General features: G+C 39.3%; 1 protein-coding gene across 1 annotated transcript in view; it reads right to left on the minus strand.

The window, feature by feature from the left end:
- Window positions 1-3,840: 3,840 nt before the first annotated feature.
- Window positions 3,841-25,425, minus strand: part of LOC104631972 (vitellogenin-1) — a 42,980-nt gene continuing 21,395 nt past the window's right edge. Inside the window, exons 20-35 of the mRNA XM_010297684.2 lie at window positions 20,507-20,651; window positions 18,700-18,919; window positions 17,648-17,817; window positions 16,246-17,007; window positions 16,109-16,162; window positions 15,213-15,449; window positions 14,003-14,209; window positions 12,870-13,012; window positions 12,220-12,358; window positions 10,885-11,020; window positions 9,986-10,172; window positions 9,452-9,549; window positions 8,761-8,855; window positions 8,496-8,655; window positions 7,134-7,295; window positions 3,841-4,156 (exon numbers count right to left, since the gene is read on the minus strand). Of these exons, the coding sequence (XP_010295986.1) occupies window positions 4,038-4,156; window positions 7,134-7,295; window positions 8,496-8,655; window positions 8,761-8,855; window positions 9,452-9,549; window positions 9,986-10,172; window positions 10,885-11,020; window positions 12,220-12,358; window positions 12,870-13,012; window positions 14,003-14,209; window positions 15,213-15,449; window positions 16,109-16,162; window positions 16,246-17,007; window positions 17,648-17,817; window positions 18,700-18,919; window positions 20,507-20,651 (3,034 nt within the window). The 3' untranslated portion in view covers window positions 3,841-4,037. The remainder of the gene's footprint in view (window positions 4,157-7,133; window positions 7,296-8,495; window positions 8,656-8,760; window positions 8,856-9,451; window positions 9,550-9,985; window positions 10,173-10,884; window positions 11,021-12,219; window positions 12,359-12,869; window positions 13,013-14,002; window positions 14,210-15,212; window positions 15,450-16,108; window positions 16,163-16,245; window positions 17,008-17,647; window positions 17,818-18,699; window positions 18,920-20,506; window positions 20,652-25,425) is intronic.

The following is a 25,425-nucleotide window of genomic DNA, read 5'->3' on the forward strand; positions in this document are numbered from 1 at the left end:
GTTAGAATTGCACACGTTATTTTTTTTTAACGCTCATGCTGTGGAGCAGGCATTTCATTTCCAGGAGGGGTCTGATATTAACGGTTTTGTCCTTTCCTATCACACTGCAGCTCCTTTCTCTGGAACAGAATGACCATGCTTTCCTGAGAGTCACTGTGTCATTTAAAATTAGTGAATCAGAAGAGCCAGGTCTGATAGACAAAAGGTTTGTTGTCTTTGTCTAGCATACAAAAGACTGTGTCTCCAATAGCCTTCTGCCTATCCCACTTTAATAGTGGGATCCAATTCTAGGCTTTTATGAATAATCCATGAAGGTTTAACCAAAGCTGACCGTGAACAAATTAAGTACATCATTGTTTTGATTTTTTCCAAATGTATAGTTATTTTACAGTTGGATAAATCTGAAAATGAAAACCTTCAACTTAGCAATAAAATATACTCCTGTGGTTAGGAGATCTAGTGGAAAAATTTACTTTTCATCTCTAGAATCACTGAAGAACTTGCAAAAGACATACGGGACTATAAATTCATAAGCATTTCTGACTCCATCGAGTAGGTAAGTAGTCATATCCTTCTGATGCAGAAAACGAGGCACAGAAATCCCCAGCCTCATGCAAAACTGCATTACAGAGCTGGAAAGGCAGGATTAGCACTCAAGCCTGGCCTATGCTTAGGCCTGCATCTTTTTTCTGACACTCATTTTTTTAAACAATACTGGAGTACTATAATTGCAAGGTCATATTCCTTGATTACTACAGTAAAGTCCAGAGTTCATTAATTCATATCATTGAGAAGCACTAGGAATGAAAAGTAGAATGCATAACAGCTCAGACTGTGAAGTACACATTTTAATACTCGGTAGGCTGTATAACTTTGGTTTGCTTTATCAGATAGGACAGGCATGATTTCCAAATGAGGTTTAAATCTGGACTGCAGATAGCGTCCCAGATGGGTTGGAAATGTCTATGTGGTGCATTAGAAACTCCAGAAGGGCTTTCTCACACTTGTACTGCTAATGCTCTTAATTCCTTTGGCAAAATGAGCTGGTTCTAAGCATTTTGCTTTGCTGTGCCCACTGCCAGTCTCAGGCTTTACTAACTTCCATTATATTTGGATTTTACAGCTGCAGCATCAGTGGAGTCTTTCGGTCAGTCAAAGGCATTCAGCTGTCCCAACGAGAAGGCACTAATGAACAGAACTGGGCAGAAATGAAAGCTGCCCCTTCGAAACGGAAATAAGAAGAGCTGTGCCTGAGCCGTGCCCTGCACCGAGCAGAGGAAGGAGTGTGCCTGGGTTTTGCTAGCGACTGCTTTCCCCTCTGTCCGAGCCTGCACCCCAGCTGCGTTACCGATAGGGTGATGGTGAGTGAATTCCCTGGCCGTGCTGCCACCGTGGGGCATTTGCACCTTTCTTTCCTTGTGTCCAGACAGCGTGCGTTAGGAGTTTCTTTAGGGCTTTTGGGCTCAAGCTGTTGCAGGCAGCATCTTGCTGTTGGGAGCTTTATTGCCCGTGAACACCACAGCCAGTGGAAAGTGCTGACCGGGGGGGAAGGCACGCGTGTGTGGTTTTAGCGAGGAGCCCTTTTCCCAGGCACGACAATTTAGCAGAAAGAGACATGTAGCTGTTCTGGTGGCTCCCTTTAATTGGGGCACCGGAGGTGCCTTCTCGTTGGTGCAGGATCCAAAGTAGGGCTTCAGCAGGGACAGGCCTGACCTGGCACGCTTATTGGTTTTTAATGTTGTACAGTATGTATTATTGTATATCCTCATTGTAGAATAAACAAATTTAGGATTGCTGATCAGTCTCTGCCTTCGAGTTTTATCCAGTGACTTTAGCAGTCTGTAAATTGTTTCTGGGAGAAGGCATTTGCCTTTGTGAGCTGCTTGTATTTTTTGTACTGTACATCCCAGCTTGATCATTGTTAATTAGTGTCATGCTTCTGTGTAGATGACTGTGTTTTACTGCGAGCAGAATTACTTCTCTTACTAATGGCTCTTTGCTGTTACTAAATTCCTGTTCCAGTAGTTGAGCACGAAAGTCCATTTTTCTTCTCTCACTACATCTCTTCACTACCTTTGTCTTATCTGAAGTGGTTGACTGGCAAAAGTTTATCTTTTGTAAACAAGCGGATTAAAGAGAAAGGTGTTGGATTAAAGATGACAGTCTGATCCTATGAAAGTCAATGGCAAATCTCCTGTAAGCCACAGTGAAAACAATACCAGGAAGAAAAGGGCTCTCCAGGTGTGTAATATTAGTGTGATTTTAGAGGAAAGTGGAATGGAATATTCTTCATCTCCCCTCTTGTTTGGGGCTACCATTTTTGCAGTGTGGCACTTCTGATGAGTTAGCAAATCACAGCTTTTGTACAGGGAATTTGTGAATGCTTTTTTACAAATAAAAATACAGTGCAAGAACTCATGTTAATGGTCTTAGTTTGAGCATGCTTGCATGAAAAAAAAGCTGTTGAATAGAGCACCGGCTATCCGCATGTAGACCCAGTACACATGAAAGTTCTCAAATACAACATAAAGCCTAAATTAAGGCTTGGGGAAAGGAAAGAGGCAAGTATCCCACTTTTGCCCTCTGTAGGTTATCCTCCGGAGACAGGCTTGCCGCAGGGTACGCACCAGGCGTCAGGGCTCAGCCCACTCAGCCCTGGTTTGAACAAATTCATAATGGCTTATATTCTTCTGGAAATAATGAAGTAAGTGCAGTACACTGAGAAAAACAGGGTCTTTTCTAATTTCAAGCGGGTGACAGGCTGCGACTTGAGAGTGAGAGGAGTACCATACGTTACTCATGTTTCTGCTCTTGAAAGAAAAGCACTGAGAAATGTTACCCTGCAACTGCTCAGCTATTTAGTCTTCAATTGTCTTTCTGATAGCTCAATTTTTAGTTAGAAAAAAAAGTATTTTCTTTAATGACAGTTTCCTGACAGCATTTGGGTCCAGCAGTACCTTGCCCACGCTAAGGCTTCTCTTGGAAGAGCATGCTGGCTGCTATTGCCTGTTAGGGAAAATGTATCACGGCTCACTGCACGGCTGATTCGTGTACAAGGTGAAGAGGCATTGTGCCATTGCTCGGGATTTGAAGGTGCCACCTATTCCTGGTCCCCTGGGGTGGGAGGGAATTGCCTTTCTGCATAGGCCAGGTGAAAGCTAGCAGATTGACACTTCACTGGTTAGACACAATCTAACCGTCCTGCTTGTACTTTATTTTAGCTTTATGAGGCTAGTGCTCATATATATGTTTCTATCATCTATTACTTTTTTGGAGTATTTGGAATGCTACCTGATATATTATTGTTCCCTGAAGTTTTTGAAGGCATCATTTTCATAGATATACAATAGCAGATGGTAAACCAAAAAAAAAAAGTTCCTATTCATACTTTTAGCTCATGAAGCAACAGCACATCCATTGAAATTTAAATGAAAATGGGGACTGTGTCACACACTATAGCTCTCTGGAAAGCTACAGTGGGAGTCTAGCAGTCCAATTCATTCCTTTGTAGAATGTACTAAGGCTAATGGTCTTGCTGGGAGTAAAATGTATTTTTTGCAGAACGGTTCCAAGAACAGACTTTGCTCTTTACCAGAAAACATAAAAGAAAACAAATGCTTACTGTGTCTTTAGTATGCTAAATATGAAATTCTTTGCACAATGGAATGTTAGCAGTAGCCGTAATCATGTTTTCCTTTCATCACTTAGTGAACATAATTTTAAGAGAGGACTGCTGTAATTATATTTCAGATAAAAGGAAGCAGAATTTCTGGATAATATTATAGTTGGTCTGATTGTTTTGTTGATAGGGAAAAATAAAGAGAGAAACCACATGAATACTTATTTAATGAACAACATATTTATTAAGCAGTGCAGACTGTACATAATGCATTTGACTTTGGATGCAATGCAGTAGGCTTATTTTCTTTAAGCACATTTCTTAATATTTTACTACAGCTATTACGTTACCTTCTTATCTGTCCAGCTATTCAATTATTTGTATAGTATGTCTATAGCACAACACTAAAGCGTTTAGCTTAACTACAGTTGCCAGTGCAGGTACAATCAATGTCGGCATCCACAGACTCCACAACATCCTCAGATGCAGATTTCTTATCGCCGCTTTTCTGCCATTCCAGCAGGCTTACAGCAGTATCTGTCAGAAGAGTGAAGCCATTGTTAACTAATATGAAGCAAATTAACACATTTCAAGGAAATACTGTTTTGATGGCTGCCAACTCCCTCATCAGGTAAAGAATGAAAACCTGCCCCCACAACTGACATCTGACTCATTGACTTGGAGCAGGATTTTCATCCATTATATGCTCCCCTAAAAACAAAATGAATAACATTTTGTGAAGCACAAAGACAACAGGCAGGAGGCTGTAAAAGTATTGGAGGTAGCCACTGTCAATGTAAGACCACCACGTACCAACACACAGCAGCAATCTCTTTTTATGTTAGTGCTGCATATCACTGCGTATTTCAGCTGACTATTTGTCGAAGTTCATTCTGAAGGATAAGCCCTTTGGAGAATTTTCAGAGGTTCATAAACTTCTAATTAAAGTTTCCCATATATTGTGAGATCTGGCAGAGCATTGTCAGTTGCAGTATTAACCTTACCACACTGCTTTATCAACAGCAGCTTGAATAAGCCATATCCCTTAATGCTGAAATAATCTAAATGGAATAATGATATTCATCCTCCCAATAAATATTCTTAGCTAGTTGGAGGTTTATCATTGCATCTGGAAGAATATTAGGACATCCATTTAGATTAAGTTTGTATAATGAGAATGGGTAAAGCTTTCATAATTTTACCTCCATTTGTTTTATCCCTTACTTGGACACTACATTTATAACATGCCATCTCTCATCACAGGGAAATCTGGAGGCTGCTGTACGGGTTCAGGTTGTATCAGTCACTTATCTCCTGAAATGCTAACACGCTCCTTGGCTAAATTACTGTCCAACTTGAAGCACAGGTTTTGCATAATAAACTGGATAATAAATATTTCCCAGAAGGGTGCTGGAGATGCTTTTAAAAAATATATAGTATTTTCAAGCTGTGAAATGAGAAATTCTATAAAATGTCTGAGTTCTGGTTTTTACATACATTAATTCTTGTTATGTCTCTTACTCTTGGGCACACTGTGGGTCTGATCACATTCACATCCATGTAGAAAACAGTTCCCTCAGCAAACTGGATCTGGCTCAGTAACTATAATCCCTATGGGCAGGGCTTGTGGCATGTTTGAAATGTAAACCAGCATGTGGATTTAAACTTGGACTGATGTCTGCCTCAGTCAAGATCCTAAGACTACGATTTCACTGATTTGAGGACAACAAGGGAAATTCTGCATCCTTGTACCTCATTTTATCCCTGCTCTGCTGGTGACAGTGATGTAGGCCCTCTCTTTTGAAACAGCAGACTATCAGGTCTGAGTTCTCATATAAAGACCTGAGAAAGGTCTTTGCTCAGTGTATGCAAATACATGCTCTCAGCTCGAGAAAGATGAGGATTTTGTTTCTGCCGCTTCTCCAAATCATCGAACAAAGAAAGAAAAAGAACAGTTTTTAAGGGCTGGCCTTGCGTTCCTATTGATCCTTAGCCCGAGGAAAAGCAATCATCTTGCTAAAAAACCACAAATGGCATCTTTTTCTTTCCTCCTCCTCATCCTTCTTTTCTACCTCCTTTTCCTCCTTCTCCTCAGGATAAATAAATAAAAAACCCCCTTGATTAGGAGTGCTGCTAGCAGACTTCCCAGTCTCTGGTTCAATAAATGAACCAGAGAAGCCTGCAGTTACTGTAAAAGCAGCACTGGCTGCGACAACTAACATATCTTTTTTTTCCTGATTTTCCTCTTTTCTCACACATTTTTGTGAGAGAACGAGACAGCTTTATTATAGCCTAATATTCTGAGGCAGTGAGTGGCCCGGGGTGATGACATTTCAGAGATACAGACTTGGACACACAAAAGAAATCTGTGAAAACGTGGATATGACAAGATTTTGGAAGGTTTTTTTGTTGAGGGTGGGTTTTTGTTTTCATAAAAGGATGCATCTATTCACATCTCAGGGAACCATCAGAAAACTATTAGCACTTTCTCTGTGCTACTTGTTGAATAGGCTGTTGTAGATGGTGGGCTATTATAGAAAGATACTCATTGCTTTTATGGGCTGATTCAGCACATATTGCAGATATTAATAACATGAGCAAAGTGCAAAGTTCTACACAGACGTTGTTTAAAATGAGACATAAAATACTCTGTTCCTCTCCAGTATTACTCAACACAGGGGTCCATTGGCTTCTGTGAAACTACACTGGATTATCCCAGCTAACAACAACAGATTTGGCCAACAATGGTTAACACAGAGAACAGACCACTTCAGTAGATACTCCCTAATGGTAGGTTTCCCTCTAAGGTATATATGTACTAATTCATTAAAAGATTTAGGAAGGAATGCACCAGAAATATTTGTATTCTGGATTCTCCTCTCTTGCTTGTATAACTTCAGTGTGAACCTGTGTTAGACAATGCATAGCATCCATGACAAATTGGTATAAGCGAAAGGAGAAAAAGGCTCAGTATTTTTAACAATCTGGAGCACGAGTGTGTGTGCGTAAAACACCTTCAAAAACAAACCATTTTTTTGGAACAATCTAGAGAACATTTCAGCAACGTGTTTTTTGCTGATGTATTGCACAGTGGCATAGCATGGCAGCCTAATCACAGCAGTCATGTCACACTACTTGACTGGCTTTCAATTGCCTTGCTTGCCCCGGTCTACACAAAATTGCAGGCTGTAATGTGCATAAAAGGACTCAGTGTTGCTTATCTCAACTTTATGGAGATCCTGAAAAACGTGAAAAAAAAAATTATCGATCACTGCTGCCCCTTTTACCACCTCAAATGTTTTTCTCAGATGATGCTACCTGCCATCATCTAAACTAGCTTTTAGCTGGCCAGTACTGTCAGTGGTTATAGCAAATACTAATGGGATTAAAAACAGCAGCTCAGAGAGGAGCCAGAGCAATACAGGTCTGTGCGTGGCTGTGCTGTATTTTGTTCTTTTGAGTGCTCTGACAGAGCTCCTACAGTACATGACACAGAAAGAGAAAAATATCATACCTTTTGGGAAACAGTGGAAGCCAACCTTAACTGAAGTTTTTTCGATTGGAGTACAGTCTTTCATACATTTCAGTACTGGGTCAACAGAGTAGCACGTAGATTCCTCTCCATCAATAGTAGGATTTCGATTCAGCTTCACATAACTGCGCTGCAGCTTGCACCCTAAGAGGAAAAGGAAAGGTAGTTAAAATTGTAGAAATAAATCCCAATCGATCCTTGCAATAATAAACATCCATATTTTCTCTTCAGCTTTTATTAAAACACAGGTGCCTGACAAACCATTTTCACAGTAGCGAGGTTATCGAGATAGGATGATAATAAGTTGGGGGATAGAGGAAAGAGTCTGAAAGGGGAGCTATTTTTAAAATCTAATTGCACAATATAACCCAAATGGAATCATGTATACCCAGTTTTTTAGAACTACATAATACACAGAAAATAACCTCTCATGTCTGAAAGCTATTAAGGATAGATACTGCAAGCACAATGGCTACTTCATTGCATTAGGAAAAATGTCAACTGTAGTGAATGGATAAAAAAAAAAGGCAGCATTTATATAATAACATCAAGGATAATTTTTGTATTGGATGATTTTTATAATGCTGCAATTATCTCACTAGAAAGGTATAAAGTAACTTAACAGGATCCCAGCTATGACTCCGTTTCCTGACACACAGATAAGTACAATTCTGCTGCCACTGAAGTCAAGGAGAAAACAACCATTAACTTCAATAAAGTTATCTCAGGTCCAAGGTAAATGGAGACCTACACAACAAAACTGCATTGATGGTATGGGAGACCATCGTTATTTTTCCAGCTACATGTGAGAGGAAGCTCTTTTACTTTAGGAGTATTTCTAAATATTTCCCTGGGATGGCACCCTCGGATGGTGCAGAACAAAACCAAAATTTTGTGCACTCTGAAGATGTACATAAACTTAGGATCTGACCCTGCATTCATAGCCTGCAACATGTTTGATTAAGTTAAGTCTGCAGACAACAGCTGAAACTGCTTTGATTCAGTGGTAAAAATCACACTTACTTCAGCAGGAGCAAGATTAGGCCTGATTTTTGCCTCTCCAAGAAAAAGCTACTCAATGTAAGAAATTATAGTAGAATCAATTATTTAACATTGAACTGTACATGAGACAAAGACTTTAGCTATAGTATGTACTCCCTATATTCACAGGCAGTGTTTTAAACAGTCAGTGGTTAATGAAGTTAAAATGGATATATATTGCTATTGTCTTTTCTAAGTAAAAGAAGATATCTGCTGCTTTTAAAAAAAGATTTTCTAGCTATTGGCAGAGGAAAAGTGAAATCATATTCTCCCCAAGCATAAATTGTTTTCAGATCTACTCACCACCAGAGCAGGTTTCTTCTAGCAATACCCATGAATGAACAAAAGCAGAACAGCTGTGTGCCAGCTTATGATTTGGCATTAGGAGTTCATTGTGCTTTTCTCTGTCATTATTTCCACAAACTCCACAGGTCTTTCCTCTCATCCATGAAGCAACGGTAACCTATAAAATAGCACATCTTTGTAGTGAATACTGAAGTGTTGGTCCGTTACATTGCCAAGGTACTAAACAGAAAGAAAGTAGTAACCTTGAAAGTAAGCCCAATACCTTAAGGATCACACCATCAAAAGTCACATTCTTCAGTCCATGTGTTGGAGCTTCCACAATAACTGTTGTTCCATTTTTATAAATTTTAACATTGTCTGTAAAAAGATAGTGATTCATGAGGTGATCTGCTTAATTTCAAATTAATGGAGAAACTGAGTAGCACAAAATACACCATCATGCATTTTCCTTCACAATGATCATTTGCTGCTACAGATGATTTTTTTTTTTGTGGCGAGAGAAAGCAAAAATATAAGAAATTATCTCTTTATTTGCAAAAATATTCTACTGCTGTTCCCTATAGTTGGAATTGACTTTTGTATCCAGTCTGCTAAGTCTCAAAATGATAACAACATTGGTGGTGCTCCAGCTCCATATCTGAACCAAAGTATCTAACTGTGACTATGACAGGCACTTTTTTCCTAAACAATCACCAACCTGGACATACCATATATATAAGAAAGGGCTTTATTGACCTGTCAGTTATGTTGGGGGGGAAATAAGAGCATATATACTATAGGAAACAGGAATGTAAGTCAATATAAATCTTAAGAAAGTAAAGTCTCTAGTTTTTCTTTGAATTAATCCCACTTGTGTTTTCTTTACATTAAGATTTTTCTGTGGAATTTATAAAAAAATCTTGAAGCTATTTAGTTTCCACATCAGTCCTTGAAAAGTGGGTATCACAGCTTACCTTTTTCATACTCAGAAACTCCACTGTGTGATAGAACTGGTTCTTCATTCCATGCCAGGAGGAGAGATGAATCTGCAGCAGGACAGATTGTGATGTTCCTTCAGAAAAAGAAAAAAAAAAAAAAGGAAAAAAGAAGAAACTAGTGGTTAATTTAAAATTTGAAAAGTAGAGATATTTGTGACAAAAGCTAGCAGAGAACCAATTTGAATATCTGAATTTTGAATGAATGAACAAGCTGTTTTCCTTCCAAGGTGCAAAATTCATTGGGACATTGGGTTTTGAAATTCAAACTTTAAAGAAAAGACAGCATGGGGACTTAATGACCAGGTTATCGCATATGGTGCCTGTGAAATTGAGGATAAGAGCAACTAAACCAAAGATTGTCTGATGAGGGTTCCTTCTGGAAATCCTGTCTTTCCCCAAATATCTGATTGTAAACCAGTTTCACTTAGGAGCTAGACTTCTCCCATCCCCAGACCAACTTCCTGAGATTTTGTACCTAATTCCTGAGCCCTCAGGATAAACCACACTTACGCTGAGGTTGTATTTATGTGAACCTCTCTTGAGAAAGACTGAGGATCAACCTTTCTTGTAGTAATGATGAATTTTGGGTGTTCTGTACAGTCTTGGGCCACTATCAGGTTGCAGCTTTTATTGAAAGAATATGTACGGCTCGCATGATCGAATGTTTTGAAATCTCCCTCGCTGACTTCACATGTGGCTGCAAAACAAAATCAGAAAAGAAATGGCAAATGTGACAGTAGCGTGTGTGCTGCTGCAAAGTATGGAAGGCCACCTCTGTGAGATTGAACTACCCAGGGAACAGGAAAGAAACTTCAACATCTCCTTGGCAGAAGCTTTCAATGCTGCCAGAGCCTGTAAGGACAGGATAGCACTACAGAATAACTACCAGATACAGACTACACTAGTATCGATTTTGATTACAGGCTAAACACAAAACTCAAGCTATCAAGGACTAAAACGTACCAAATTCTTGAGAAACTAGAAATAGTAACCATGATAAAAAGTAGCTCACATTTCTCACAGAAGTGCTAGGCACCAACCAGTTAAGGCTCACATGACTCCTTTTTGAAGAAAATAAGCAGGGCAGAAAATACATGATCTGTCTTGTACCCATCGTCTGATGCCTCTCAATGCAGAGATGGCACCTTAGAAGGGGCAAAAGACAACCTGTAGGACTTGCAGACAGGAGTGATTCCTGACCTCTGAATATTTACATCAGTTTGAAGGCTCTTCATTCACCTGCCAACAAACATGCTTCTAAGTGAAGGAACGAGCTCTTGAGAAAGCAGGGCTAGAGACACTATGCCTCCCTATAAGACCACTACAAGGAAAGGCAAGGCCCAGTCATGGAAAAAGCCAGATCTACAAACATTGCTTATTCATGAGACAAACGTATAAGTAAAATTTACATTGATCTTCTTGTGCTATTTGCGAAGCTATTTCAGGAAATAAATTCCAGGCAGTGATATCTCGAGGCTTGTAAGTTGGAGATGGGCCTAAGGGCAAAGTGAATGGCATTCGGAGTGCCTGATAGTAAAGTGTTACCTGAAAAAGCAGAAATGAAAATACATTAAGATAAATTGAACCATATTGCTCAAAGATATGACTGCAAACAAAAAAAGACTCTTATCTTAAAAAAAAAATCTTGAAGATGTATTTATACAATTGCAGTTGTGTTAGTCTCTCCAGGATGCACCCAAACCTTAAGCTTTTGTGAGGAATCATTGTCTTCTCTTCTAGTCACACTTCTTGACTTTTTGAGAAATTGTTAAGGATATTGGAAAGTAACTGACATAGATGAAGTTTAAGTGATAATTAAGTGACTTCTTAAAAAATAAGGTAACAAGTTAAGTAACTGAGTAAGTCAATGGATGTGTCTGGAAAAGTGAACAGCATCCATTACAGACTCAAAACCGGCGTGATGAGCAGTGGGGTAAGATTCCTCACTGTAGCTACAAATTATATTTACCAAGAGAATCAAATTAATGCCTAGTGTGCCTACTTCTTCATTATCATATATTAAAGATCCTGCAATCCTGAAGCACCATGGAAGGTTAAAGACACACTAATTTCTCTGTGTATGAATAGCTAGCTGTTATTAATTTGCCAGAGATCCATAGGGGAAATTTTTCAAAGTGGTGCATAGGGATTTGGTGGACAAGGACCAATTAATCAGTGGGATTCTGCAGATCCAGCCTGTGCAAGCTGCTGTGAGACTGTAACTAACTGCTCCAGTTTGGTTAAGGCAGAGTTATATTTGTGGCTGTCATAACTTGCTTGGACCTGTATCATCAAGCATGGTTACTGCAGATGTGGGACTTGAGTGCCAACCCAGATAGATGCCATACATGGTTCCAATGGAGCGCAAGGTCTTTTCAAGGCCTCCGTTATCTGCTCTGAGACCCCTATACATCCCACAGAACTAGTCACACTGGGTAAAATGAATAAAGGTGTGAGTGCAGTCATACTTGAGACAATTCAGGCCTAACTGCTGTTCTCAGCATGGCAATAAGGTATTTGACTACTGAGTCTGATTTTCAACTTATTGCTACATTGCACCAAAGCAGCACAAAATCAAGAGTACTCTTGTGCGTATTTCAAGACCCATGTAATGTACTCAGGTATATAGCAGCTTCTCTAAAAGGGAATGTTTTGCCTTTTTTTTCCTTTACATTAAGTATCAAACATTATTAGTTCAAAATCTATTCATTGTAAGGAAAAGGAAAATAAAAATTGACACATACCCCAGGAGCTTTAATTACTGTATCAATTGTTCTTGGAGATGTTGCGGCTGCCCTTACTATAAATTCATGAGATGGATTTCTCTGATGTGCTTCTGAGAAGCCCAACACAAGTGCTGCACCAGGAACGTATTGCATGAATCTAGAGATAAACAAAATGTGGCAAACTCAGGTACGTGAGCAAAAGCAGGCATGGGTGGATAAGGACTGCTGGCAGTTCTGAAAAATCAGAGGAACAATGGAAGAACTGAAAAGTCAAAGAAGTAATACTTTGGGTCAAATTAAATGGTTACTTTTATCCAGAGGACACACATTGGTTTTATTTTGCTCATTTTAACTGGCTATTTTTTGAGACTTAATAGAAGGACATTTCAAAACAAAAAGGCATTTTGAACTGAAATATCAAATCATTTAATATGGAAAATGAAATTAAGCATGTCAAGTTTTTAAATATTCAGGGCATATCTCTTAATGCGAAACATGTGAAGAAAGTAGAACACATTCACAAAAGATTTTTGTGCCACTGAATTTGTGTTTTCCATCCAAAAAAAAACCCCAAACATGTTTGGGTTGAAAATTCTTTCAGTGTTTTTATAAAGCCAACTAGCCTAAGAAAGACAAAATAACAACATAGGAAAGAGCGAATTACATACGCTGTGCTTGTCTTTTTTATCCAGGTTGGAAGGTTTCTCCATTGTACCTTCAGCTGCACGGCCGGCTTCCTCGCCAGTTGGCCAGTGGTAGCTATGGCTGCTATCCTGTAGTCCCGACACTCTCTGCCCCATCTCAGTCTGGCCTTTACAAAAAAGGGAAACAGTCACCCAAATTTCAGACAGGAATCACAGAACCACCCTCAAGCATTTCAAAATGCAAGTTTTTCTTCATTTCCGAGACATCACATCGATCCTTAATGTTTCCACGTCTGTTTTTTGCTCTAAATAGGCTCACAGAGAGATTTTGACTATATCCAGAAAAATCTGAGGCATAGTAGAAAAAAAGTTTGCTAGGCTGTGCAGACCTACATGTACATGTTCCTGTCTCAAAGCAGCCCCTTAGACATCAGAGTTGTCATAATTTCCCGAGATTTCTTTATACTTGGTAACTTCATAATCAATATGTATTTTTTTCTAGAAGATGACTGCACTATAATTTCTATCTGCCTTTCCCAATACCTCTTGATTTGAACCCCACCCCACTTTTTTCAATACTGAAATATCAGGCTGAATTTGTTAATTGGAGCTGTGAAAAGCAGAGGTTTGTAAATTGTTATGCAAAGACTTCTTGCATTAAAAGGCACATGGGAAGCACAGCATAGGGAGATGCAAAAAAAGAAAAGACCTGTTCCTTCATTTATGATGCTCTCTCAGGCATCAACCCATTACCCAACTTTACTTTTTCAATCTTTTCATATAAATCTAAGAAACACAACATTTCAAATGCATTTGAATTATGAGTCTTCTGAAATGAGTTATATAGAGAAAAATAGCCAGATTCCCAGACAAGAAAACTCATGGTAGAGTAAATAATAAATAGGTAGTAATGAAGCAGTCAATTTTTCAAACATTTTTTATATTTCTACTGTTCATATTTTGATATATCTTGAAAGTCTTTCAAAAGAATGGTGAAAGATAGGAACATTTTCTGAAATTTCACAAACTATGTGAAACATTTCAAAATATGTATGTTTTTCCTGTTTAGTTCTCCTAATCAGCAGGTGCTCTGTGCTTATTTAAAAAACTCTGGGCTTTTCAGATGTCTCTCCGGGCGAAGCTGTCTGTGTGCTTACCTGTGCTTTCAGAGGCAGTATTACAGCATCGGCACACGCTTTCCAATTGGTTTCAGCCAGCTGAACCACAACTAGTTGCACATCAACTTTGGCAGCATCAGAACGAACATATGTTGTAGCTTGATAACCTTGATTTCTGTTGTCACTCCTTACTGCCTGTGCCACAATCGTAATGCCAGGTGGAATTACGTCTCCCAGGAAGTTGCGCTGAAAAACAACCCCCAACCATCTGTGCTTAAGTACTTCTGTGTATTCACTGGAGAGCCAGTTTATGTGCACTGATAGCAGGAAGCAGCTCTCGTTCTTCACCAGTTTACCTTGCGGTATGTATTTCTATATCCCCAATATTTAAGAATAAATTTGGTTGGAATCTTGATTATTTCATTACCACCAGGAATTTTCAAAGACATGATTGTTTTGATGCAGATCCAAGACTCTTCCAAACTATCTTTATGCACTTAGCAAGATTTTGTGCATTACTTTAATATTTCAAATAGCCGCCCACAGTGTGTACTAGATATGTTCATAGCAGTATACATATTCACAACATATTTTAGGGCTCCTTCAAGCCAATTGATTATTTTGAAATTTTCCTTAGTAGCAGAGTTCCCACAGACATTGCCTGCATTTGCAAAGCTATTTATTCTATTATTATATAGATACCTTTACTTAGCGTAATTATAGAATACTAATAAAGAAATAAAGATGTAATAAAGAAAAAGATGATCTGTGCTTAATGGGACTTTACATTTACCAACCACTAACGACCATGGAGAGTCTGATTTTAGTTATGCTCTGCATGCACTAGTGACCTCAGGTTTACATTTAAAAATATTAGGCAAACTTAAGTTAAAAAAAAAATCTTTAAATAAAACCTATTTATTTCCTCTCCATTTTTACCTTAATGCAATTCATTTTGCATTTTGGGCTTTCATAGGACAAGAAAATTCTTTCCCCTTTAATTTACAACCCCATTCCTTTCAATTTTTATAATTTTCAAATCCAGGCTTTCACAGACTGCAAACACCTTTAAAGATAAAGGAAAATATACCTAAGAAAAGTATCTATATGGACTTTGACTTTCCATTTCAAACTTGACTTGCAGCATACTTCCTGAGCCTAAGCCCCTCAGAGTACCACCAAATCTACAATTCCTGCTCAGCAGCCAGCAAAGCCCGGCTGCTCATTTGTACCACACAGATAGTAGTACCTCCCGTGTCAGGCTGGAACCATGGCTGTGGTGACCGCTGGCTCCTCTGCTCACGTGGCTCCTCCTTGAGCTGTGGCCAGCGTTTTCCCTGTGGCGGTGGCTGCTGCTGCTGCTACTGGTGCTGCTGCTCGGGCGTCTGCTCCTACTGCTGCTGCCACTGCTGCTGCTGTTGCTGTGGCTGCTTCCCGACTCAGAGGAAGATGACGATGAGCTGCTTGACATCTTCTGACCTGAATGCTATGAAACAAAAATAGGTTAAAAAGCTATGGCATGGCCTCTACTTTTACAGTGTAGACATCAAAATCAGAGCTATCAGCCTCTCTCTAGGGGTAACAGACAGACTTAGACATATCTAGACAGTTATTTTTATTATCATAATGCCAACGTGAAATATGTTGGGTAGGAACGTGCCTCAGATCTGGACCTCTCTGCTGATAGGAAGGCCATGTAGATAATTGCAAATGGCAACAACACACTGTCCAGGTCTAATGTTAGGGATAATAAAACTGACAGTGAATAAGTAGTCAAACATATCCATACTTTTTAGAAACAAAAAAGAGATTACAATTTAATTAAAACCACTGTAAATAATCTTCCTCTTTCATAAGCAGGATACATCATTTTACAGGTTAACACCTACAAAACCCACTATATTATTGCCCTTCTAACCTAAAGGTGTTCTGACCAAAATTTGAGGATTGCAAGTGCTGCAACAACAGAAGGATGTAGTATAATAGGTGATATTTTAGTAATAAATATGCTTGGCCATCATCTATGTTGATATTGAACAGTATGGAATGCTCAAGTGAAATGAACCAAACAAAACCCTTTAGTAATATGCCTAATCATATCAATTGTAGCTACCATGGGAATGTGCACTTGAATTAGGGACCTACCCAATGGATGTGACCAGACCTGAAACGGAGCCGGTATACTTTTGGAAGATGATCCTGCAAAATTCCAAAAGAAGTTATTACCTACAGCTCGGTAAGGATCACCTCCTAGCAGAAGTCAAAGCATTAGAAAATTTTACCCATTCTGTAGAAATGGCGTAACCACTGTGACTGTTAAACTGGGACTTGACATGTTTCGCCTCAGCTTGTCTGTCATATTTGCTGTGGCGAGGGGAAACACCAATGCTTTCACTGCTGCTGCTGGTGCCACTGCTGGTGCTTCTGCTGCTACTGCTGCTACTCTGTGTTTTATGCTTCTGGTCACGGACACCCCTCTCTCCTTCAGCAGCGCTGGCATGTGGAAATGATGTGGTCTTGGACTGCTTCTTAGCCTTATGCTTTATACCAGATGCTTTACTGCTGCTGCTGCCCTTGCTGCTGCTACTACTGCTTCTGCTGCCCTTGCTGCTGCTACTGCTGCTACTGCTTTTGCTACTGCTACTACTGCTTTTGCTGCTACTGCTGCTGTTACTACTACTGCTTTTGCTACTGCTGCTACTACTACTACTACTGCTACTTTTGCTGCTTTTGCTGCTACTACTACTACTGCTACTGCTGCTACTACTACTGCTTTTGCTGCTGCTGCTGCTACTACTACTACTGCTTTTGCTGCTGCTGCCCTTGCTGCTACCACTACTGCTGCTGCTGCTACTGCCGCTGTCTCCAAAGGGGTAGAATTTCTTTTCTTTGGCTTTGGACCGTCTTGTTTTCAGATTTATCTGGGTGCCTCCCTGTGATGCTCTGGTGTCAGAGTCGCTGCTGGAGGGGCTGCTCATTGTACTCTCGCCACGTCCACTGGTGCTGCTGGCACTGGATGATGAACTTCTGGATTTTCTTGTACCCTAGTCAATGGTACCATTGGAAAAACAAAATTATTTTTCTGTGTTCCTGCAGAAGGCTGGAAGTAAAATCAGATACAGAGAGCTATGAATCTCTCTGCTGCCTTAGAAGACAAAATGTACTGCTAATAGCATTCTTGCAATACATTACAACAAGGCAAATTCATAACAATATGTTAAAACCACACATAAGTAGAACAATACCCCTTTTGTGATAATGAACACGCGTAGAAATTGTCGATCATACAATTATATGTAACTAATGTTGGTATGACAGTGCCATAGCTGTGCCTATCTCAGGGAAAGTTGTGTAGGCAGGTGTCATATCTTTTTGCTAGAGTTGCAGTAGCTGGAAAGAACGGACTACCTTTTCGGCGCACAACAGTTACTTTGTGTCTTACAAGAGATTTTCAGAAAAACCTACAAAACTAACCTGCTCTTTCTAATGTCCTTCACCTGCAGAAGAAGAGATGAATGCAAAAAAAACACCTGCAGAAAGACTTGTGTACCCAAAAGCCTGTCTTTATTTTCCAATTTTTGTATACTATCTAAACAAAGGAGGCTACTTAGTAAAAGAAATATAAATAACTATGCTTTGTGTAATGTCTCCCACAAATCTAGAAGGGGATTTTTACAGCAGTACCTGGTCATCAGTATCATCAAGGATTTTCTTCACTCTTTTAATTGCTTCTTTGCCGGAAGATACTTGTGCCTCTGGATCTTCAAATGTGACTAAACGTACCATTTTTGTAGGAGCTTGGTCTCCTGCTTGAATTGTGACTTGTATTTTTTCAATAGGTGCCTCTGTGTAAGCTGAAAGTGCACGACAATTAATATTACTGCTAGTATTAGCAACTGGATAATAGAATAAGCCAATTTTTGGTACAATTTATTTAGCCATTCTTCCCGAAATGAAAATAAAAATGTTCATTGATTATTTTTGGTATTGAGCAACTTTGTTAAAAAGTTTCTGTAATAGCTAAAGCACATACTGGCAATAACCAAATTTTAACATATGAGCACGATACTAGATTCTTTTCAAGTCAATAAACAGAATGATCAGCAGATTTAAGTCAAGTGAATTGGATTGTTTAACTAGATAACACTATGGGATAGCGAATTAGGCATCAGAGAGGAATTGAGGCTCAATTCTTGAATTGTAAAGAATGGCCCGATGGTTAGGCTGTTTGATACTTAGAAGACCCAGATTCAGTGGCCTGCTGTGCTTTTACTTCTTATGATCATGGATTAAGACATTAAGGACTAGATCCTGGCAGGGTTAATCCATAATTCCCTTTAAGAGTCTGGGTTTTTAAAAGTGTAGCTACAGGACACTGCATCAGATCCGTTGCCCATGTCCAATTGCTCTGTGCTTGCATCCCAAATCCAATGATTCAGGATGCATCAGACACGCTCTGCAGGCACAGATCAGCTCTGCTTGACGCTGGCCATGCTGAGTGGCATTGCTGGGAGAGCTGGGAAATGGCTGCTCGGATGAGTGGGGGAGAAATGGCTTCCTGCTACAAGCGTAGACTGTTGCCGATACGGGTAAGGCTGGGTAGGTCTGATGGTAGTTTTAGTGGTACTTAAGATACAAAAGATATATATATGTACATATACAAATATATATGTGTATGTACACACACCCCTACCCACCCACCCATTACCTTCTTTTTTGTGCACAGTTGTATTTACCTGGCTTGAAGCTCATTCTAAGGGCATGCTCTCCAACTAGGTAATAAAGAGGCACGTTTTTGATAAATGCCGCATGTACGCTTTTCCTCTCAACGCACACTTGAAACCCAAATGTACTTGCATTGGAGCACATGGATTGGACAAATGGCTCTTTTTGGGAAGAAGAGTGTCCAAAGGAAAATGAATTTCCCAATGAAACTTCTTCTGCAGACTGTCTGTCCTGTTAGATAACACACATGTCAAGTTAAACTGGACAACAGTAAGAGGAATACTTGCATGTTTCAAGTGCTGTTTTGGTAATAGTTACATGTATTCTGAAGGAGGAATTAACCAGTTTGAGATAGCAAGGCTATGACATAGGACAACTTGGTTTTCAGTTGTACAAAATTATCAACTGAACGGCTTGATCAGACTATCTAGTGTAAAAAGAGCTTCAGGCTATAAGAATGGAAAATTATATCACAAATTAATTCTAAATATTTAATTTTGTTTTCCTGGAGTATTAGTCAGTGTTAACAGGTTCTTGATAAATGCGAGTGTGCTCTAGACCGACTGGAGTTCTTTCCTTTGATTTATGATTGGGTCAAACAACAGAACCTTCATCTATGTCCATGAAAATTCTGTCTCAGTTGAGGTCTGACATGAATGTGAGACTATATGTACTAGATGGTCAAAGCACATCAGATGTTAGAAATTTCCACTCAAAACTATGTAATTTACATGTGCTAAGCAATGCTTGCAGAAGAACAAATTAAAATTAATTAAAATTAGAATCAAATCCATGAAATGAAAACTATGATTTCCTGGAGCAATGAAGCAAATAGCTAAAGACACATAATCATAAGCTTTCATTTCACATGTAATAAAGGTTCACAATTAATTTTTTTACTCAGTTTATCATGTCTCACAAGATTACAAACTTGTATGAACCCCACTGAAAACCTGGAATTTTAATGTTAGTATTTTCTTTCCACAGGAAATTATAATGATACTGGGAAATGCTCCAGTTAGTGCCATTTTTCAGTTGCTGTTCATTTAAGAATAACTGCAGAGTGCTGAGTTTTCAGGAAAGACAGCACAGAGGCAGAAAGCAGAAGAACTTTGCTTGCTCCGGGATATTGGAAACTGCTCTCACTGACAGTACGTTTGCCTATTGACTTCTCCATAAGAAAGTGCTGTATTCATCCTCTGTTCATCTCTTATTTTATCTGAAAACCTTTCAGAGTTGCAGGACAACAATGAAACCAGAACAGGACAGCATATTCTTCACCTCTGTCAGTCTTTCACTGACATGAATTGTCATGGTGATGCCTTCACAACGCTGCCCATCATAGAAAGCCTGTACTGGCTTTTACGGAAAACTGTAGCTCAGGAAGTCATTTGACTTGACACACAAACTGCCATCCATCCTTGAATCGGGATGCTCATAAGCATTAAATTTGGCTCTACAAGTTGCGCAATGGAGCATCTCATGGAACACTTGTGATTGCCCCAGGAATGTGCAGCTGGCATAATTGTTGCAAAGTACGTTAAAGATTGTGGGCCTATCCTGTAGATGGCAGTGTAAAATTAATTACCAAAGAAAATGCTTTTGCTTTTGAAAAAGTGTTGCAAGTCTGATGTATTACACTCTAAATTTTAAAATAGTGTTACTATAGGGCTGTTTGTGTTATTAGATTGAACCTGACTTACTTTGAGTGAAGCAGCATTGGTCAGAGATGAATTGTACATTTTCCCATGGAGAAAAGAAATGGTCTCCCACTGATTAAAAGCCCAAAAAAGAAGAGTCAGACACTACATCATTTACCCTGAAGTTATCAGTCTTGCCTGATGCAGAATCTGAATCGAAGGACATCTTCATTATGTCAGGCACTGCTTCAGGTAGAAGAACTGGAGTCATTTTAGTAGCAGCCAAATCCCCGATATTTCGTGTAACAGCAAATGTCTTGGACCTGCAGAATAAACATTAGAGGAAACCTGTATCGATAAAGCACTGCTGAGGAAAAGACCTGAATAATGCCTGGTAGCATATACTCAGCAACAAGTATCATACCTTGCAAATTGCTTTATCGATATTTACAGCATCTTTCCTGTTAGTTGTATTTTCAAGGACTGCTAAGAGTGAATAAGACATGGACCAATCTCAGGGGCAGATAGCTCAGTTAGGCTTTTAGAATCACAGGTACAGGTTAAAAGCATTGCAGTTGATGGGATTTCTGTATGCCTAACACCTTGAAGAACAGCCTGCCTACTTAGAAGCCTGGCTGTAGATTACATTATTAAATTTTTGAGTCTCCTGTTTTTATCTTCTGGACTTTTAAATTTTTAAATTCATCTTCTGTGTGTTCACTGCAAAACTTAGTTCTCATTTCCTTTGACATTATATTTTGGAAAATACTGCCATAACTTCAAAAAACAACCTGGGGACTGGTGGCTATAGAATGCTGCTTCCTGTGCAACTTTTCTTAAAGCAGAATTAAAGAAAGGACCCTGAAATCATCAAATTAAGTGTCTCCAGCTTGATCTAAATTCACTGGTACTCATGGCTTGGCAAGACATCACAGAGAGATGTGTAGGAAGGCTAAGAGCCTATTTATGTAAACGTGTTCAGTACATTGTTTCCAGTGTTGTGGACTCTGAGAGTATTAGTCAGGATCCAGGATGAGTGACATATGGTGCAGCATGAGACTGGGACTCTCACAGCTAAATATCCTGACCCCCTGGTTCCATACCCCATGTTCTTCATGGAAGTTTTTATGGTGCTGAACAGTTTTGAAAGATGAAAACCCATTTCCCTCAGCTATTAACATTGCGCTATCTCTACCTTGTTAGCCGTTTATCAGCGCTGATATCCAGCTCAAATTTCCACACGTGCTGTTTCTCAAGTATGAAGTTGATCTGCTTGCCCTGGGGCTTTTGTGGTCTGCCAGTGGAGGTGGCCTTTGTGACAGTGAATGGAAAGACGGTCTGCAAAATGGTCTCTATTTTAATATGGTCCACACTGTACTAGCTTGAGCAATTCCAATCTAACCTATTTGAAAGATGAATTTGTATTCATTTGATAGCCCTCTTTTCCTCTTGAAGGCTCCTACCGTGCTGTGTGCACTGTAAAGCACACAATTGCACTTCATGTGGAACACCTCAATAAAACGTGTGTCACCTGTGGGCTTTGTTTTCTTTTCCATCTCTCTCTTTTTTTAGATAAGGACATGACAGCAACGCTCCACGCTGGGTGATAGGAGAACCTTGAAGAATGGAATCTGAAATAAAATATTCTCCCTAACAAGCTGAGGGGATAAAAGAAAATACAAATCAACTTGCATTTCAGATGGCTCATCTGGGTAAAGGGACAAAAAGGGAAATGGCTTTTATTTTAATCCCATTCAATAATTCAAATGACCACTGAACTGCAGGCTGGGTCTCCAAGCAGAAAGCCCTGGGGTTTCTTTTCCAATTTTTTTTAGTATTTTTTATGCCAATAGTCTACTCCTGCCACCTAATGAAAGTGGAGGATCGATTCCTCCCTGTTGAGCACAGAGAGCCGACAAATGTAGCTGCATCACAGGTGACACATGTCAATGTCTGCAGAATCACACGGCACAGTAAAAATAGGCTACAAGAGCCAGCTCTGGTGCTTTAACAAGAAAAACAGTCACAAAGAAGGCCTAAAGCTATGGTATGAAAGAATCTGTTCTCTCTGATCCCACACAAGGGAGAAAAAATAAAAGGGAGATTTTCCAATATGTATTAGTGTATTTTTTGGATGAGAGAAGAAGCTGTGCTATAGTATAAGCCAAATTCACTGCAGTGGTAAGGGACAAGCAATTCAGCTGTGTTGGGCCCACTGATGTTTCCGTGAGTGTGGCCTTACATACATCCCTAACATGGGGACAGAAGAGCTCAATGTCTGTTTAAAACAAAGAAAAATCAACGAAAAACTATTTTCCCAGGTTTCAAAGCACAGCATGACATCGTATCTAAATAAATGAGAAGCAAGAGACAATCCTCCAACCAGACCTTTAGCTCTCTTTCCGCTGTGGTGAAACAAAAATTTCTGCCTTTCCTACGCATTATCCTTCTGACCTTGGTGCAAAGGTGTTATAAAAACAGAGACCTGGAACGCCAGTCATTTCCCTTCTCTGTCCCCAAACACGCTGTGCTGCCTCATGAGCTCACAGCATACGCTGGCTCTTCTGCATTTTCTGTTACACGTGCTGCATAAATGTTGTATACAGTGTTGTAATTTCATAATTCATCTTATAAATAAGATGCCCATGTGAAGCAATTTCTGCTTATCCTACTGTTAAAACAAGCAAAAAAGCCCCACGATAGAAGCTCTATTCAAGATTATGTATATACTTCAGTAGCCTGTCATTATGAATATGTGGTGTATTTGCAAAGTGCATTCTCTGGCAGCTCTCCATATTTATACTTTAATCACAGGGCTCTAATTTTTCCCTGAAATCTATTTGATTTTTACTTTTTCCTGTAAAATTTGTTTAAAAGTATGTTTAAGTAGCCATCTGTAGTATACCAAATAATTATGTTGAGAGCCTTAAAAATAACTATTATTTTAAATTAAATTTAACTTTGATAGGATTGAATTGAAACACATGCTATATATTCTCTCCATGGTATGATTAATTATTTTGCTCTGATTTTTGCTATAAAGAAAGCCGAGTTCGTAACATGCTGATTTGTCTTGGGAATGCAATCTCTCTATCACCGAAGTTTTCATTATTTTTTTTTCGTCTGCAATTGCTCACCTGAGTTTCTCTTCGGCTCCTGAAAATTTATATAAATCCCACTGCTGTGACAGGTTATAACCTGTACAGTGTGTAGGATATAACTGAACTTAATGCTATTGAAGACTGTTTGCTTCCTGCATCTGGGTGTGAGAGATGAAGAGGAAAATAATATCACATCCTGACTAGCTTTAATGACATGGTACTATAGAAAGTAACCCACTGGCCATCAAGACAAAGTGCCCAATACTAAAATATTTTGAACAGAGCTCACAAACAAATGAAAGAGCAATAGCTTTCTAGAACCATTTCTTTAAATGGGGAATTTAAAGCTAACAAGGGAAAGTGTCAGAATATCTCTAAAATATTGAAGTCAATAGGTTCTTTTTTCTTTGGTGGATCTATGCAAAAGGAAGAGAAAGTCTATGTTAAACTAAAGTTTTTGACTCATTCTATATAGAATATACATGTATTCTTTCTCTCTCTATCATGCCTGCTTGTTTCTCTTCATACCTTTAAGATTTTAGTTTGCTTGGTCTTTGACCTCCTCAGTGATGTGGTTCAATGTTACATTCTCTAGTTATTGCTTTGCCTTCACTTGTACTCATTGCTGTTTCATTGCTCTGTGTGGTTTCCACTGACCATTTGTTTTGTAACAGTGAACACGAATGCTTTTTGGAGAAAAATTGATGGTGCTAAAAGTTAGCTAGTGAGTATTAGCTTTCTCATATACTTGGCATTGTAGAGCTATTTCCGACTGACTACTTCACTTTATAAATGATAATGCCTCAGGGTCTAGAGCAAGGCTTGGGCTGGAACTCATGGACTCTTCTGCCGTAATCCCCCACCTCTGATAAGACTCGCTGTACGCTTTCTGGCAATGCTTTTAACCCTTTCTGTGTCTCATTTGATTTCCCCTTAAGTCAAAGGAGGAAAATACTTTTTATTTTGCTTTGCAGGGAGGATCCTTCTGCTAACATTTGTAGCTCTGCTTCAGGCTCTAAACTCCGTATCAGTGTCCACTATTCTCATTTCAGTTCAGCATCCTTATTGAGTTCATTAACATCCGCCTCACTCTCTCCAGCTGTTAAGAGCTAGTGAGAGCAGGTGCCTGCTGTCCCTGATGACCTTGGGAGCAGATTATCCTGGTCTTCACAAGAAACTGAACAAAACTTTTGGGCTGTGGTGCACCAGCATCTAACACGCAGCTACCTGGTGCTCTATGAACTGCTGAAACCCTCCCTCCTCTGCATGGAGAACCTGATTACAATCACATTTGATGGAGCGGAGGAATCATCTTAGGGAGGAGGACGTGATGTCAAATGCTGACTAGGATGGTCTGTGACCATTGAAGGGCAAGGGAGAATAATGATTAGCCTAACTGGTGGCTAAACTGAGGAGACCTGCAGAGCTTCTCTGGGCCAGCAGCCATGAATGCTAATTGCAGCTGGATCAAGCAACTGAGCTCTTTTGTTACGGCTGTATTCCTAGTGCAGAAACTTGTTAACATTTCTGTGGATTGTATAATAGCTGGTTTCTGTTGTCAGTGATGCTTTTTCCTTTGTGATGAATTTTCGGCTTGTCTTTCTCAGTATTTTTTCATGTGTGTGGGTGAAGGTTTTCCAAGCTTTGGTCTACTGCTTTGATTCCTTGGACATACTCTTTCTCTTTCCTTCCTCTCTTTGTGCTTGTATTTCCATCTGTTTTCATTTGTTTGGCATCTGGCTACAACAGTTTTCCAGAGTGTATTGTAATTGCATGCACTGATAATAAATCAAGTAGACCTAACAGGCAAGAAAACCAAATGGCAGCCACAGGGAAACAAGGTAAAAACACAAGAAACACCAAATCCTCTATGCTCCAAGGCATCAAATGCAAATATATATGGGTTATCTGTTGTAACTGATAGGATTCAGCTGGCTTATATCTTACCTAGTGTCTCCAGTCCAAATATATGTATTGGGATAGAAATTTTATACCA

The sequence above is a fragment of the Balearica regulorum genome, chromosome 8 (assembly GCF_011004875.1).
Source record: "Balearica regulorum gibbericeps isolate bBalReg1 chromosome 8, bBalReg1.pri, whole genome shotgun sequence".
Taxonomy (NCBI): Eukaryota; Metazoa; Chordata; class Aves; order Gruiformes; family Gruidae; genus Balearica; species Balearica regulorum.